Source organism: Zalophus californianus, chromosome 16, assembly GCF_009762305.2.
Source record: "Zalophus californianus isolate mZalCal1 chromosome 16, mZalCal1.pri.v2, whole genome shotgun sequence".
Lineage (NCBI taxonomy): Eukaryota > Metazoa > Chordata > Mammalia > Carnivora > Otariidae > Zalophus > Zalophus californianus.
In genome coordinates, this window is record NC_045610.1 from 38707632 (window position 1) to 38724983 (window position 17352).

At 58.4% G+C, this 17352-nt stretch overlaps 1 protein-coding gene across 12 annotated transcripts; it reads right to left on the reverse strand.

Annotated features, from left to right (window-relative positions):
* Nucleotides 1–576: 576 nt before the first annotated feature.
* On the reverse strand, nt 577–12982 carry STAC2 (SH3 and cysteine rich domain 2). 12 transcript variants are annotated; one of them, XM_027624525.2, is made up of 12 exons: nt 12530–12982; nt 6006–6312; nt 5552–5649; nt 5275–5362; nt 4566–4678; nt 4406–4478; nt 4252–4313; nt 4160–4174; nt 3688–3785; nt 3252–3303; nt 2751–2888; nt 577–2154 (listed from the first exon to the last, which is right to left on the reverse strand). In XM_027624525.2, exons 1-12 carry the CDS (start codon nt 12617–12619, stop codon nt 2050–2052), a joined length of 1239 nt encoding a protein of 412 aa, XP_027480326.2. In that variant the 5' UTR covers nt 12620–12982; the 3' UTR covers nt 577–2049. The 12 variants fall into 12 exon arrangements, 9 of the variants coding, with proteins under 9 accessions (XP_027480326.2, XP_027480329.1, XP_027480328.2 ...); XM_027624528.1 differs by having other exon boundaries at nt 2828–2888; nt 4098–4174; XM_027624533.2 differs by having other exon boundaries at nt 1976–2154; nt 2828–2888.
* Between the last annotated feature and the right edge of the window lie 4370 nt (nt 12983–17352).

Here is a 17352-nt window from a genome sequence, read left to right on the forward strand (position 1 = left end):
CACTGATGCGGGAGGGGCGCCGCCGCCGGCCCCCTGCGTGCCAGGCTCTCCATGACGGGCGGCACTGAGTCATCGCCCCCAGTCATCTCGGGGGAGGGGGGCCCCTGTCGGCGACTGTCCGCGCCGCCTGCCTTCCTGCCTCGGGTCTTGGGGGCTGCGGGGGCGAGGCTGATCTCGGGTGTTTTCGGAGGCCACCGCCAGGTGCGCAGAGATGGTGCCGAGGCGCCAGCTGGGTGGCCGTCCCCCGCGGACGCACGTGTGCTTCGAGCCAGACCGCAGCCGCAACGCACCCTCTCCCCTTGCAACGTCCCTCAACATCCCACCCCACCCCTGCTCTGCTTTCCTCTCGAAATCCTCCCCAGATCCCCCATCTCAGGCTGCTGTGGGGGAAGGGAGCGGGGAGGCAGGGGGACCCCTGCAACGTCTGGGCCAAGCCCAGCGCCCCTCCTCTCAGAGATCCGCAAATTCTCCCACCTCCAGGCTTGTCTCCTTTTGGCACCTCCAGCCCCCGCCCCGCTCCTTGCACCTTTCCTTCCTCTCTCCCAAGCAGATACACAGAGCAGACAGATTGGGACAAGAAACATTTATTTAAGGGTCTGGGGGCTCAGCGATGCCCCAGCAGACCCGTCATGCAGCCTCATGTACAGTGGGCATTGGGCCCGCCCCTGGGATATCGCTGGGGGTGGGGGGGCCCGTGGCAGCAAACAGGGCAGTGTGGCTTGAGCCCCCCTCCGAGGGGGACAAGTGGAGCCGGGGCCAGTGGGTAGGAGGATGTGTCCCTCCCCCTGTACGGGAGGGTGTGACTGTGCCCAGGATGGGGGCTGGCATTGGCTGGCACGATCAAGGGCACGAGAGGAGGCTCTGAGCTTGGGGGGAGAGGGAGCTTGGCACCAGAGAAAAGCAACCTGCAACGGAGGGGTCCTCCTCGTATGTGCCCACCCCACCCCCAGGGTGCCTACCCCGTTCCTTTCCTGGTGGCCAAACAGAATGACGGGGCTGCCTTGAGCATCTCCCACTCCCTCAGACACAGCCAGAAGAGGGACCCCTGCACTGAAGGGGGGGTCCCCGTGTTTCCTGCAAGGCCTAGAGGAAGGGGGTGAGGAAGGGCCATACGGAGGGGGGCCCTGAGGGTGGGGCTCCCAGGGTGTGCCTCGTGAGACCTGGGCTCACGAGGTAAGCACAGCTCCCCGGGCTGGCCAGCCCTGCCACCAGGGACCTCGAGAGAGTCCTGACAGTGACATGGGGGTTCTGACCAAGCACGGGCTCCGTCAGGCTTCTGTGTGCAGGCCGCTCCGGGGTGTCCTTCTCCAGGGGACAAGGGCACGATGAGGCTGCTCTGTGGTGACTGTTCTTGAGGAGACAGTCTCTGATTTACCCACGCTTTCCCTAGAACACGGCCCTCCCCTCCTCTGTCTGCCTGGGTTTCAAGTAAGGGGAGAGATTCCCGCAGAACTTTCCTGAGAATTGATGGAGTGAGAGAGGTGGTGAAACCAGGAGGTGGACTCAGGATCCTCCTGCAGCCCTGAATCGCCTCCCAACCCCTGGCGGCAGGCGGCTGAGGGACTCGGGAAGGCACCTTCCCAAGGCCCCACTTCCTTCCAAAGGGGCAGCTGCAGGGTCACACACATAGACCCAGGCAGGGGCTCTGTGGGGAGAGGGGGATGGTGTCGGGCATGCAAAGGTGGTGTGGACATGGGAAGGCTCTCTGGACAAAGCAGCAGGAAAGTTCCCCGGGAACGCCCCCCTCCCCACTCAGCGTGGCAACTGGGGGTATCCGGGCATTGGCTGGACCTACCTGGAGCTTCCCCATTCCCTCCCACTTTCTCCTCCTTCCTCATGCCCAAGTCCCAGAGGAGCAACTCCCTCAGGGCACCTTGGGACCCAAGAAATAAAACCTTCCTCAGTGCAGAAGGCTCCCAAGGCCCGGGGAGTGGCCCCTAGGAGAGAGGCAGAGGGCAGAAGAGTGTGGGCAGATGCCTGTTCCCCTCCGGGGTCAGAAGCAAGGGCCAGGCATGGGCAGGGGTGGCATCTGGCTTCTCTTGGCTCCTCTCAGATCTCGGTCAGGGCGTCGGCTGGCACCAAGCCCCGCTTCTTGCCACTGCTGACGCGGATGAAGCCGTCAGCATCCTTGCTCCTGCCCGCGCCCACACAGATCTGAGTGGGAGAGACACGGAGCTGAGTCCTGGCTCTGCCTATAGCCGTGGCCCCGAGTCCTGCTGATGGCTCCCAGGGGGCCACCCCAGGGGATGATGGGCCCAGGATCAGATGTGGTTGGAGACCTCAGCTGGGGTGATGGGTGCAGGTCCCCTGAGGGTAACTGGGCTCGGCAGTGAGATCAGGACATCAGCAGACGCTGAGCAGCTCTCCGGGGCTGACCTGTGAGATCAGCCGGCCGAACGCCTCGACTGAACTCCCATTTCACAGAGGAAGTAAGGGGAGGAAAGGGGCTTGTGGGAGCTTACACAACAAGCCAGAGGCACAGCCAACATTCAAACCCAAGCCTCCAGATTCCTCATCCAGTGCTCTTCCCCTCCCCCAAGCTGTCTCTAACCAAATTCAGCCCCCTGCCTTTGTTGGCCACCAGCCCCAATTCCCAGCAGATGACAGGAGGGCCCTGCAGCCCCACCTTCGAACCCGCCTTCCCTCCCACTGCCAGGCTGCAAGTGTCCTCCTCCAGGGCATTCGCCGCTGCCCCTGCCGCCTTGCTCCCATGCCCACCTCTCCGGCTGCTGCAGGGTCCAGGCACTCACCTGGTTCTCCTTGAGGCTCATGTACCCCTGTTCCTTGTGCCCAGAGAAGGGTTGGCAGCAGCGCCAAACGTTCTCACCTGGCCTGACTCGCTGCACAAAATTGGCTGGGAAGAAGCCAACCCGGTCGCCAATCTTGCCCTGGGGATGAGGCTGGCAATGAGCACCGGTGCCACCCCCTCCCACATTGCTTCCTCTAGACTTGATGCCCGTTCAGAGCCAATGCCATCAAACTCCAGATCCTGGGCTTCCTGTATCCGAACCCCCAGTAGGGTGGCTTCTGCACTGGGAAGGGCGTGAAGTGAGCAGAGGGACAAGGCTGAGGCAGGGAGGGTCAAAGTGAGAGCAAGTCCCAAGTGTTGGTCCTAGGCTTGGCGAGGGCCAGTGGCTGGAGGAGTGGGGGAGGTCTTTGGGCCTGGAGAGAAGGTGGGGCAATGCCCACTGAAGGTGGGGAATGGTGAGGTGCCTACCAGGGTCCCTCTCCTCCCCACCCTGCCAAGTCACCTTCCACCAGTCCTCGTTAGAGTCATCCACCAGCATGATCCGGTCCCCAGGCCTGGGAGGGCAGAGCTGGGATCGCAAATGGGCAGGAGGGACCTGCCCTTTCCACATCTTAACCACCTGGGGCCCCCAGATCCCCAGCGCGCCCCGCCCCCCGCAGCTGGGGGAGGATTCTTGATGCCGTCAGAGGACACTGTGACCACAGGTACAGCAAACACTTTAGGGCAGAGCCCGGACCGAGGGCAGGAGACAGGACAGTAGCACCAGTCCCTTTTGGACTCTGGGCAGTCCAGCTCCTCTCCGGGCTTAGCTGTCTCATGCATGCAGGAGAAGGTTCCTGAAGGTCCCCCTCACACTCATGTTCCAAGGTCTGGGAGCAGGGCCCTGAGCTTGGAGCCCGGTGGCTGCCCAGTGGGGCTGGACCACAAAGACGACTTACTGCAGAGCCAGGTCATTGTTCTCTTGGGGCAGAAACTTGTAGAGCGCGACGTAGGAGTACATGGGCCCCACGTCCTTTCGCAGAGGGGGCTTGGGGGGCTGTGGAAGAGCTCTGGGTCAGTGATGAGAGGGGGACACTCTCCTCACTCCACCCACTGTTCACTGGCCCTGACCTGGCCTACCCTGGGGGAGCTAGGAGGTGGGACACAGTGCACCTGGGTCCGTGACAGGGAGAGGTCAGGTTCTCCTATCTTACCGTGTTCATCCTTGGGGATCTGGGCCAAGGTTGGAGAAAGAGAACTCTCCTCTGGTGGCTGCACCCCAGAACGGCCCACTCTTGGGGAGTGGGCACAGCAGACATTGGCTCAGTGGTGGGAGGGGTGGTACCCCCTGCCTTCCTTGTGTACTCACCCTGGCATTGCCCATCCCCGTAGACTGAGGATAAGTGACGGAGCAGTGATACTCCCACTCACCATGCTCTCACCCACCTATGGATCAATGACAGGAAGAAGTGACATCCCCTTCCCATCTGGCCTCCCAGGGCTCAGTGCCAGCATAACCTCACCTGCTGTCTGGGGCTCTTCTCCTCCGGTCCTGACCCTTCACTCTCGGCCGGGGCTGTGAATACTAGAGATGCCAGGGCAGGGCCGGGCCGTGAGGCAGCGGGGAATGGCCTGCCCTGTGCTCTGTTCCTGCCCCTGGTCCCCACCGCCACTCACCACTGTCTCCAGGGCCCTCCTCTGAGCTGCGGATGCTGCCTTCCCCATCCTCAGTCAGCTCATCCCGCTCACTCTGGGGACAAAGGGGGAGGGCTCAGCTCCTGGACCCTCATCCTCAGGGACCCCTGCCCCCCAGGCTCCCCTTTGGTGCCTGACATACCAGGCTCCGCGTGGGGGACTCAGAGGTACTGCTGAAGCTGGAGCGGTTCATCAGTGCCAAGGAGGTGCCATAGCGCAGGGTCTCGTAGACGGGGTCTACCTTCCCGCTGGCTCCTGCCAAGGAGCCACCCTCAAGGTCAGGCACCCAGCTGCCAACCTTGCTCTGCCCCGAAGCCCTGCATCACTTTCACTCCCTCGGCCCCAGCCAAGACGTCCTTTCTTTAACTCCCTGCCCCATCCCACCCCAGGCCCCTCTCTGCCCACACCAGCCTTCACCAGATCCTGCTGGAATTACTCCTCATCCTTCGTATCTCTGGACGGCTTCCCTCTCCCTGCGGAGGAGGACCGTGCCGACTTGACTCTCTAGTCCCTATCCTCCTCGGTTCAGGCATTCATGAGAATGGTGATTAACTGACGATTTGTGTGATTAGTTCTTTCACGTCTAACTCCCTTACTAGACCATGAACTTCACCTTCTTCAGTGCCGTGTCCTCATGTCGACAGCACAATGCCTGGCACTAGTAAGTGTTCCATAAGATGTCTGTTCCATAAGATATGAATGAATGCATGCCCCTACATTCAGGCCAAGGGCATTCAGAGCAGGGAAGTGCCAAGGACTGGTGGTGCCACATGACTCAGGTGCCTATCTGACGAATGTGTGGGTTTCTCATCACACCCCAGCAGGATCAGGGGCCATGGGGGGACACTCACCAGTGGGTGGGGACTCTCTGCTTGTGACACAGGCTGGGGGTGGCTCATGCACCAGGAGCGGGGAGCTGAAGTTGCGGCGGAAGGAGGACTATGGCGAGAGGGAGCAGAGAGAGAGAGAGGGCATGAGGGTGTCACAGCCCGCCAAGAGCTTGTCCTTCCCCAAGGCCCAGGACCACCCCACAGGAGGAACCAGCCTGGAGAGGGGCAGTCATCCCCCCCTCAGGCCAGTTGTGGGGGGGCACCCACAGCCAGCCAGCCCTGCATGGTCCCCACTCACCGCCTTGCCAGGGCACGGCTGGCGGGAGACCTCCTCAGAGCACCAGAGGTGGACACTCACTTTGCATGCCTTACACCGCAAACCCTGCTTGGAGTTTCCTGGGAAGGATTTGGGTTCAACAAGAAGGATTAGGCAAAAGAGGATACATCCAGGGGCAAGGAGCAAAGGGGGCAGGTTAGGGCATCGGTGGGAGAAAGGGGTTGGGCATCCTCACTTCGGCCTGGGGGCCTAGTGCCTCCCCCTCATACACTTGCCGTGTCAGCCGAAGCCTGAGCTGTTAGTAAATGCAGCGACACTGGGCACCCGCCCACCCCAAGGCTGCTCATTTGTCCACCCAGGGTGAGGGGCACAGTTAGGATGGAGGGCCCTGAATAGCAAGAGTCCAACATCGGGCATACTCCCCACCCCCACCCTGACCTCTCTCCTTGACACCCCCCCCCCCCCAGGCACCTACCCACGATGAGCTGGTGGCAGAGCTCACAGGGGCTGGCTCTCTTGAAGACATGTTCCTGGAAGCTGTGCAGTCTTACTGGTTTGAGTGATGCCAGGGGCCGTGGGATGGGGCAGGGGGAGGGGGCCGGGGTTGGGAGGCCCCCGTCTGTAGATGCCGGTGGTGGGGAGGGAGGGGGCAGCGGGGTTGGGGGGGTCAGCAGCACCTCAGTGGGGCACTTGAGCTCAGAGCCCGAGCGAAGGAAGAAGTTCTCCACACTCTTACTTCGGAGGATGGTCTTGAGGGAAAGCGAGCGCTTGAACCGCTGCAGCTGAGAGAGGAAGTGGGGCTGTAAGTGAAAGCCAGAGGGGACTGGCTCCGGGCCAGGATATCTCCTTGGTCAGCTGCAGCCTCGAAGTACTAAGACAGAAGCTGCCCTGTTCCAGAAGGCGGTCCCAATCCCAGATGCCGACAGGAGCCAGGTGGGTAACGTCCATGAGCAGAGGAGTTCTGGCTGGGCAGGCACAGTTGGGAGTGGTGAGCACTGTGACAGGCTGGATGGCCAGAAAGCAGCTGCTGGGGTCCCCTGGACAACCGGGGCTAGTCCACACGGCCAGCCCAGTGGCACCAGGCTTTCCAATTTTTTCCAAAAAAAAATCTAGACTTTTCTGTGAATTTGGATAGAAATAAATTCAAGAGGTTGTATTTCCTTTTTTTTTCCATTGCAGAAATGGTAGTGTACTATGTTTCCTACGCCTTGCTTTTTTCACTTAACAGTAAATCTTGGAAATCATTCCATACCAACACATAAAGAGTTTCATCATTCTTGTTTATGGCTACACAGGATTTCATCGTATGGGTGTACTATTTACTCGAGTTAAACAAAATAATACTTTGGGGGCCGAACAAACACATGAGGTTTTCCACCTGTGTTCTCAAACAGGCTGGGAGTGGGGGAGGGGTCATCCCGGACCCTCATCCTCAGGGCTGATTCTTCCTCCAAAATCGCTCTCCGGCCCATCCCCTATAATCACCTCATCACCTCCACAGCCCTGCCCCGGTTCAGGGCCACAACCCCTTGCCTCCACCCTGCCCATCTCCCCCTGCTTTCCCTACAGCTGCCAGGGAGGTGATCCCTGACCTGGCTAAATGCTTGGCTCCTCAGGACACAGCCAAGACCCTTGCCCCAGTCGTGAGACTCTGCAGCTTGGCCAAGGCTTCCCTTCCAATCCATGCCTTCCGCCTGCCGCCCAGACATAGGGATTCTCCAACTCGTCCATGTTTATTCCTCTGGGCTTTCCCCGCCCCCACCCTGGCCTTTTTTGTTGTGCTTCTCCTTTTCTCTGCCTTATCCAATGAATACCCCCTTTATCCTTCAGGGTTTCCAGTGACTGTTCCTCCTCCGGGAAGCGGGAAGCGGTCTCTTCTGCAGGAATTCCGTTTAGTATAACCACTCCCTCCTCTGGGCCCCACTGCACCCAGTACTGACTTCCATTATAGATCCAATCTGGTTTACGTTGTCATTTACTTCTTACTCCCCCAGGAGCCCGGAGCCCCTCGAGGGCAGGGACAGTTGAATCAAATCCCCACACAGAGCCCCAAGACATAGTAGGTGCTCAGTCAATATTTGTTGATTAAATGATGGGCAAGGGGCGCCTGGGTGGCTCAGTTGGTTAAGCAACTGCCTTTGGCTCAGGTCATGATCCTGGAGTCCCGGGATCGAGTCCCACATCGGGCTCCCTGCTCAGCGAGGAACCTGCTTCTCCCTCTGGCCCTCACCCCTCTCGTATACTCTCTCTCTCATTCTCGCTCTCTCAGTAAATCTTTAAAAAAAAAAAATGATGGGCAAGCGCCTGGAATCCGAAATGGAGCCCATGTTCTGGAATGCTGGGTCAGTTCTACACTGAGGCCAGAGTTCCTTCCATTGCTCACCCCAACACATCCTTCTCAGAGTCTGCCCAGAGTGACATCTGGAAACATCTCTACTCAGATCCTTGAATCTCTTCCCCGCTAGTGAGAGCCCCTTTACCCCCTGCCCACTCCTTCCCAGCAGTGATCGGTAAAGAGGGCCAGAGGCCTGGCTTCAGGCAGGGAGAAGTGGTCGGGGTTCCCAGCTGGCACATCAAGCAGCCTGCGTCACCGCAGGGAGGCCAGCAGGCAGCAAAATATGGGAAGAAGCGGAGAGGGAGAGGGAGACGTTTGGGCACGAGGCAGGCCCTGGTGTGCCGGCTGGGAGGCCAGAGCCTTGGGGTTTCTGGCACGCTGAGTTGCCCAGCTCCTTCCAAATTCAGCTTCCTGTGTGGCACTGTGGGCTTCTTTGTATGTGAGAAGCAGGGCCCCATGCCCCAGATCCCTGGGTGTTAGGGCAGAGGCGGAGGGCCACAGGGACAATTCATTAGAACACAAAGGCATTCTATGAGCCAGTGTGGCTCTGGGGGCTCTCACAGGCCCAGAGAGGCAGGGAGAATCCCCCCCCCACCACCATTCTGCCCAGGGGACAGAGCACAGAGCACAAGAGGGCTCCGGGAGGATGTGCTGGGGGTGGGTGTAAAACTACACCTGCTGCCTGAAGGCAAGTCACTTCACTTCCCGTCTCTGAGCCTCAGTTTCCCCAAATGCAAGAGGAAGGAGGCAGGACTAGATGCTCTCTAAGCAACGCAAGGCTCTGGGTCCAAAAAGTAAAAACCTAAAGCTATAATGAGGGGCGGTCATTGTCAGAATACGGGGATCGGGCTAGCGCTTCATCTGCTTCACCTCATTAATCCTGGCACTTCCCTCTGAGACAGTGATAATTATTGTCCCACTTTGCAGATGAACTCACAGGTGCCTAGGAGTTAAATCACCTACATGTGATGAGTCTTCAGCTGGTAAGTGGCAGAGCTAGAACTTGAACCAGCGGCTTTCGTTGTTGAGCCCAAATGACCCGAAGGGTCCCGCTGCTCTGGGCTCTGCCTTGGCCCTCACCCCTGCCCCTCGGCTATGCCATGGGCTTGTCCGCCAGGTCAATCGAAATTTAGGGTTGGAAGGAACCCGCAAGACTCGTCACCTAGAGTAGTCCCCAGCCCATGCTATCATCCCACAACACCTTGGCCACGTCACCTCCGAACAGTTGTCTGACTCTGTGGGTCACCTCCCGTGGCAGGAAGCACACCCTCTCCTGGGACAGTCATCCCATCTTTGGGCAGCTGCAATCGCTGCAAAATGCTTCCCTATATAGAGCGGAAACCTGCCTCCCTGAGATCTTGTTGCCTAGCGGCTCTGTTCTTCCCTTGGCTCCAGAAAGGGCTACTCCCTCTTAGATATCAGTCCTTCAAGTATCTGAAGACATCAGTCGTGTTCCCCTTCCCCTCCCAAGGCTGTTATTTCCATGGTAATCCCCACAGGATGAGATTTGAAACCTCCTTACTCTCCAGCCTCTGCCCTTTCCTGGTCTTCCCCTGGCCTCAGTGCCAAGAGCCACCTCTGTAGGGTACAGAGGTCTCTGGAACAGAATGTTCCCCAGCACTGAGGCAGCCCCACTTCTGCTCCTGACTCCCTGGCTCTGCTGTGGGCCCCAGATCCCAGGAGGGCAGAGGAGTGGGAAGGAATGGTTGGCCGATGTCAAGGGTTGTGGCTGGACAGCAGGATGGGGGCACCTCTGCCAAATGGCTTGATGCCTGTCCACTCAAGAGACATCTGGCTTGGTTACTAAAACCTCATTTTGGCTCAACCTGGCCAGGTAGTCCCACTCCTGGGACGCCTAGTTCCCAGAGAGGACTTTTCCCTGACTCCCATCAGCTATCTTTTTGGGGCCCCCGGGTCCCAGGACCTGTTCCCTGGCATGGGGAGAAGCTGCCATGTACCCTGGCAAGCTGACCCACCTGGATCCTATTCTCTCTGGGTGTTCCAGGAGCTTGTCTGGCTTGGAACCTGGACCACCAGGCCCCTTCTTCTAAATCCCCTCCCAGAGGCTGGGCCTGGCCTGCCTGCCTCCTCCTCACCTCCCCACATACTGGATGGTCCTTTCATTTCCTCAACTCCCCACAGCATCTCCTCACTTCCCTCCAGCTCCTGAAAGGGCACCAGGCAGCTGGCGGTGGGTGGTGGTGGTTGGGGCACAAGCTGACTCAGATGGCAGAGTTGGCATGGCAGGGTCTTCCCAAGGATGGCACCAAAGGGGGTGATGGTACCACCCCGTGGTAAGATGGCATGGGGACCCAGAGATGGCAATGATGGCACCAGGAGGGTCACTGAGGAGCTTGGGTACAGGGATATGATCCAACCTTAGCGTGGGCAGGAGGCTGGACTTAGGTTGGCAAGAAATGCCCAGGGGGCCCCCCGCACTGATGAATAAGCCTGGAATGTTGGCTTCACTGCCTAATGGACACCAGCCCCCTCTTTGGATCTGCCTCAAACTCTCCCTTCCCCCTTCCCCAAGCCCTAGAGTCTGGAGACCAAAGCTTCTTTGGGACAGGTTGAGGTGTGGGGAGCTAAAGGGGCTGGTAGGGCCCTGAATTCTCTCCCTGCCCACCTCTGCCTTCCTGAATACCTCCACCCAGACCCCCAGCCCAGCCTGTGTTGTGATCACAGTCCTTCACAAGGGTGAGATTTAGGGAAGGGGGGTAGAGGGGCAGGGCGAGGTATGTAATCCCCCTCCTCTCGCTCTTGGGATCTCTGTGGCTCAGAGGTGATAGCACTGGACGGTTCTTGTGCTGGGAGGAGGGAGGCAGAGACCGGCCAGGTCTTGACCTCCCCCTGCCCACACAGCTGAGCTTGCAGGCTGTGGGGTTGCTGAGGCAAGCACTGCTCCAGCTTTCGGAGAGCTCTTAAGAAGCGGGGCAGGCAGCCAGACCTCCTGTGGGAAGCAAGGAAGGGCCTTGGGAAGCAAGGGGAATGTATCTGTCTGTCATGGGTGACTACAAGGCACCTGGGAAGGCCAGGGATATTGGCACTCAGGATGGGGCTCAGCTCCTGGGACTCTCTGCTTTAACAAAAAGCTGTCACAAATATTCCAAGCAATATCCTCCCTTACTCCTTTCTTAGTAGAGACTTGGATCTCTGGGGGGGAGTTAACTCTGTGGTCTGAGAGACCAGAGTCTCGTTCTCAGAAGGGGGCAGAAGAAGGTCAAGTTCAGATCTGAAGACTGACATGGAGACCCAGTGGGTCTCACTGGTTTAGAGACGAGGAGCTCCTTGGGGTGTCTCAGCCAGGCCCTACCCTGCCCCTACTCATCTACTCCTGGTCACTCTCTAGATGACCTTGACCTTGAATTAACCTCATATCCTGAGGGGTGGACTGGACAGAATTAGGAGGAAGATGGGCATTGGAAAGAGCTATAGACGAGCTCTTGACACCTGGAAGGAGCCAAAGACCCCACCCATTTTTTTTGGTCTTCAGTGTCCCCTCCTCGACTGGATAAACAGGAGCAGTTGGGAACAGAACACCAGGTGCAAGGGAGAGGGAAGGAGGCCTTGGCCTGAAGTCTGGGGAGGAGGCAGAGAGCGCCCTTGACACAGCCTTCTTTTCTCTCCCCATCCCCAGCCGGCTCAGCTCATGTTGCTCCCCGCAGAACTTCTTGCGGGTCACTAGTGAGCACCTAGAACTTGGGGAAGAAGTGGACAGATTAGAGGTGGGGGGGCATTAAATGTAAGTGGTGGCCTCCACCAACCCCTATAGCGCCAGGAGTCTGGGCTCCGCCTGCCTTCACTGGGGAATAATTTATTCATTGTGACTCCCGCAGAAGTAACGATCATACATAATTAAGGTTAATTATGACATTCATTAATTATGATGACTTCTCTTTTTGCTTCCACCCACCCACCCTCCCCCGCCCCCTGTCCCGCTCCCGGGGTGGGGGGTGGGGCTGCCTGTCCTTCTGCTCTGGAGACGCGGCAACAGTCCCCCGGTCCCCTCCCGCGATGGCCAGAGCTGTCGCAGCCCCCAGCGCGCACTCGGGAGCTACGCACCCCCGGGCCGCGGCCTCACGTCCCCGAGCCTAACCTGGCTGGGAGGGGGGAATGCAGGACTGCGGCGGGTCCGAGAGCGACATCCAGAGAGCCCAGAGATAAACATATATAGACGCCGAAAGAAAGCGGGAGAGACACCAAGACAAACAGGTTGTAGAGACATTTTCGGAGAGACACAGGCAGAGAGGGACAGACCGAGCTACAGACAGAGACCTGGCAGACGCGGGAGGGGAGCGCCTCGCACGCACACACCGGCGCGTACACCGGCCCACACCCGCTACACACCGCTACACACTCCCTCCGCCTTCGCTGCGCCGATTCCCTCCAACAAAGCCGAGTTACAACCTCCCCGGAGGGTCGCGGCAGCGCGTCCGCTCATCACGCGCGCAAGGGCGTGTCGTGCCTGTGTGATGGGGGCTCCCTGTGGCCCCTCGTCGCGAACCCACTCGCCCCGGTCGCCGCGCAGAGCCTCCGGGATCACCCGGGTCCCGCTGCCGTGACCCCGCGGCACCCGAGCCCACAGTGGTGACCGCGTCGGGGAGAGGGCACCCGGGCTGGGGACGCACCGGGCAGGGGTCCAGGCCTCTCGCCTCCTGAGTTACCTTGGTTTCCTGGAGGGCAGAGACGGTCCCCGGGGGGGTGTGGGTGGCCGCGTCATCCGGTTCATTCTCCTTCTCGCTCATTTCGGTCATGGTTGGGGGAGAGCGGGAGGGTGCCAAGACCCGACGGCAGGCCCGCTGGGGGCAGGTTGCAGGTGGCAGACGTCTCTCTGGAACCCTGAGGCCCTTCTCCAGAGACTGCCCCCCAGTGAACCCCAGGAAAAATCCGCCCAGGCAAAGCGACCCCCCACGGCCGGGAGCGGGCGGAGAAAGTTCCCGGGTTGGCCAGTGAAGAGGGGTAATTACACGGAGCCGCGGGAGCCGGACGATCCCGGGAATGAGGACCGAGGGTCTGCAGAGGATGCTGCTCGGAGCGAGGGGAGGAGGGAAGTGGGGACGCGGGGATGAGCTGAGGGAGGGAGCGACGGAGCAGTCCGTGTCCGGCCGGCTCCGCCGTCCTCGGCGCCCGCCCCCCCATCCCTTTCCCCCTCCCCCCGCCGGCCCCAGCCCGGCACCCGGGTCCCCTCCGCCCAGTCCTCGCCTTCCAACTTTGATTTAGGAGGTCGCCTGGTCCCTCCCCCTTCCCTCCGCCGCTCCCCCGCGCCGCTATGCAAATCAGCTCCTCAGCTATTGGCTGCCGCGGTGGCCAGGAGCGTGAGCTGGGCGGAGCCTGGGGGGGGGCTCGATAAGATGGGGAGGAGCCTGAAGGGTAAAGATGTGGGTAGGGGGTAGTTTTACTCCTAAAGACCCGGAATGGGGGTCGTGACAAAGTCGTGGAAGACTTGGGAGACCATATTAGAGTCTGGATGGGCTTGAGGGGAACAGAAAAAGGTTGGATCTGCAGAAGGATAGCTGAGAGTGACATCAAAGTTAGGACTTTCTAATAGCGAAGTAGTGGAAGAATGTGGACCGTTCGGCACCATTAACCGGATGTCTCTGCCCTGGAGACTCCAAATATACACATCCCTGGACCATGAGAAGATGTCCTCATAGTGCTCAAGCAGAGGACTCTGCTCCTCAATCAGAGAAGGGACAACTTAACATCATGTGTCAAAGGCTAGGCCTGACAATCCCTCCTTTGTGGATGCAGAGCGGGATTCCTTCCCAGGCTTGGCCTTTGGAATTCAGCAGAGAAGGGGCCTCAGTCCCCACAGCTAAGGTCCCCAAACCTCTCCAAGACACGTTCCCCTCCTAGACATCCTACCACAAATGGAGTTAGATCAGGGGGTAGGGAGATGTAGGGGGAAGATGGTTCTTACTCTCCAAGTTGTCCTCTGTCCACTTGGCCTGAAGGTACTTCTTCATGCATGTTGCTTACCTGCCATTTCCCCAAGTCCTCCTCCCTCACCTCCAGCCCTCTCTCTTCCTGCTCCTTTTGGCCCTGACCAAAAGGTCTAGCTTTATCTCCTGGCCTGTCCAAAGAAAGGGAGGTAGGTTGGGGGTTGAAGGAATCCTTCCTTGGGTGTGGGTGGAGAAACTTCTGGATCAAAGTCTCCCTCCTCCAGGGGCTCCTCTGCTGTGGGTGATGAGATTGGGGGCGGGGAGGGTGTCACTGGGGGGGGGGAGGTGGCACTCAAGAGGGTTCTGCCTTTATGACAGCCCTGAGGAACAGAGGCCGAACCCTGTGTCCTCCCTCCTGCCCGCCCCTGCATATAGCCATACATGCAATCTCTGTCCTCCCAAGAGTGAGCCCACCATTGGAGCACTGCTCAGGTTACTATGTGCAGGAATAGAGATTTATTTGTCAGTGGCAGAAATAGGATGAGGGGAGAACTGAGGGTTTGTGGTTGTGGGGGCTTAGTCCCTTCCCCCTCCAGATCCACCCACATCAGCTGCAGACTGACTCCGAGTGCTCGCTTTCCTGAAAGGAGCTTCAAAGGATCCTGGCCTCAGCCCACAGACCAGTCTCCCCAAAGGCGCATTCATTAGCCAGCCTTCTGCCAATGCCCTCTGAGGTGAGGGCTGCAGTCTTCCCTCTGCCTCAGCCCAGATTAGCCCAACATCCCTCCCTGGGCGCTCAGACTTAGGAGTGCTTGAAGCACCCTGAGATAGGGTCATCAGGCCCTCCATCTAGCCTGGGCTGGAGCAAACAGGGGGCTTTTCTGTGTTGGAGACCTCCTGACAGGCGGTACCCCTGTTTCCCCCCAAAGAGCAGAGATTCTGAGTTTCTTAGACTCTAATACCTATATAGTCACGAATTAATTGTGTGGCCTTGGGTAGGTACCTAAACCTTTTAGAGCCTTGATTTCTTCATCAGCAACACAGAGGCAGTGCCTACCTCACTGTGAGGAGAATGGCTGAGGTAGCTCCCCTTAGCCCAGGGAAGCCTGCAGGGAAAGTTGTTTTCTTCTTTCCCTCCTTCTGAGAGACTGGTCCTTTCCCAGTGCTTTCGCTGGGGCAGAGAGAAGAAACAGCTTCCTCCTCTCACTTTCCTGTTAATTCATAAGGGAACCAGCTCCAAAGGAGATTCTAGGAGGGAAGAATTCCCCGGGGGAAGCAGTGCTCTGGGTGACCCAGGAAAGCCAGGGAAGTTGGTGGGCTCTCGGGCCCAACTGGTCTAGGCATCAGAAGCCCAAGATGGGGCCAATGCGGAGGAGGCAGGGGGCTGGATCCCATGACCTCTGGATGTCCTTTCTGGCCTGCAGCCTTCATGCTTCAGAGCAGTCTTTCATGAACTAAACCTGAGTCATTGCCTCCATGCTGACAACCCCCCCTGCAGTGACTGGGGACAGGGCAGGAGTAGCTAGCTCCTGAAGAAGGAACATTATGCCATCTCAGAGTCAGAGGGCAGATAGGAGGGGTGGGCTGAGCCAGGGGCCAAGTGCTATAGGAGGGTAAGTAGCAGTCACACCCAGAAGGGCTCCCTAGACCTCAAGTCATAACGGAACTACCCGGTGCCTCTTAATAGGACAGCCAAATGAGTGAAAGTGGGTGCTAGGCTCTTGGGGGCCTGGGGACAGAGGGATGGACCAGATGACTCCAAATCTGTGCACAGCACAATGTCCAGCACATGAAGAAAGACTGGTTCTCATCCCAGTCTGCCCTTTTCTTCCTTTTCTTGGGCAGAGACCTATCCATCTCTGGAGGGACTTTGGTTTCCTTCTTTTTAGACTGGCAGAATTGGAGTAGATTAGGTTGACATAGGGAGTCAGATTAGAATGGGGGCAATAATTGTATATCTCTTAGTGTTCTTTTGAGGATAAATGAGTTAACATATGTAAAGAGCTGGAAAGAGTAAGGGCACAATAAATAGTTTTTACCTATCTATCTACCTATTTATTTATTTAGGGATACTTAACTTTGAGCTTGCAGGCGAGCTTCAAGGAGTTCATGAATCCCTTGAAGCTGGTAGAAAATGTTGGAGGGTAAGCATTTTCTGGGGGCGAGTCTAGAGCTTTCACCTTCTCCTCAGAGAATCTAAGATCCCCAAAAGATTAAGAACTACTGGCCTGAATGATCCCCAGGACCCCTCTACTCTGAGCGGTTGATTCTCTGATGGGAGGGATTGCTTCTCCTTCCATAAGGACTGACCTCTTTTCTCCCTTGAACAACACCTTCAGCTCAAGCCCCTCCCTGCGGTGGCCTCTGAGCCCCTGAGTTGCCAAGGACAGCCCAAGATGAAAAAGTGAGTGGCTGGTTTTTTCTCCAGCTTTAGAATTGGTTCTCCTAGGGTGGGGAGTCTGTCATGGTTGAGGTCAAGTCTGGTTCTCATCTCCCAGCTGGGGAAAGGAAGAGGGCCCAGGCTCCGTGGGGCAGGGGACACAGGGAAGACAGTGAGAGGCCTGGCCTCCCCTCCCTCCCCCTGCCGGCCCACCAGGGCCCCAGAGGCAGATACCACTCTAATGAGCTAAGGCCCATGCAGGCAACGGTAATTATGATTTTATGAAAATATAGAAGGCTCTTACGCAAGTGCCTGGCTGTGGCATCTGGGACAGCCAGGTCCCCAGGGGCTGGAGGAGAGCCCTTCCACCACCCCTGCTGCCACCAACCCCTGGAGCTCAGGACACTGGCAGAGAGCCGCCCTCCCACTGCTTGTGGCACTGTCCCCAACACACTCTGGGTGAGCCATTCCCTCTCTCTGTGGCCCAGGCTCCCTGGAGGGGAACAACATGGGCTCCAGGATATGCAATCCCTCCTCCCCTCCGCAGCCAAGCTGAGGCTGTCCCGGAGACTTGTCCTCATGGGAGGGGGATGGTGGCCTTGGGATTACCTCCCTCTCCTCTATGAAGAAAACCTCTCCTTCCTGAAAGATGTCCCCTTCTATTCTGTTTCTTTTCTCCTGAGGGCTGGGGCCATAGGGCTGACAGCAGCCAGGGGGCCAGGAGTCACAGCCCCTGGCTGCACCCTCCCCAGGCCCTGTGCTGGTTTGCCGCCCACCACCTCCCAGGCCTCTGATGGTGTCCTCCCCACCCACAAAGCCTCTGTTACCAAGGTAACAGCAATGTCATCAGTTTGGGGTGAGCAAGGAGGTGGAGCCAGTGGACTGGTGGAGGGGGTGCTGTTAGGGGTTAGAATTTTGGAGAGATGAACATTGAAGGGCCCCCCAACTCTTAAGGAGGATCTTTTGCTGGAGAGCTGCCTGGGCACAGACTGGAGCAGAAGGTTGCCGAGAGCCCATGGGAAAGAGGGCGGATGAAGTCTGGAAGCAGCTGGATCCAGGTGTTAGAGGTGAGGGTGACCTGGCCTTACTATGCTGGAGGAGCGTCAGGGTGGCGATGCCAAGGAGAAGTTGAGGCAGGGACAATGGAGCCTGCCTTTAACTCCTCCCTCAGGGTCCAGCTTGTTAACTTGTCCTGGGGAGAGGCATTCAGGCTGGGAGAGTCTGG

Bases quoted from the DNA above. Each gene is read 5' to 3' on its own strand.
- STAC2 (XM_027624525.2), bottom strand. From the start codon at position 12,619: ATGACCGAAATGAGCGAGAAGGAGAATGAACCGGATGACGCGGCCACC. The intron at 6,313-12,529 runs GTAACTCAGGAG...TTCCTCTCTCAG, and splicing joins CTGCCCTCCAGGAAACCAAG to CTGCAGCGGTTCAAGCGCTC. The intron at 3,304-3,687 runs GTAAGTCGTCTT...CTGCCCTCCCAG, and splicing joins AACAATGACCTGGCTCTGCA to GCCTGGGGACCGGATCATGC.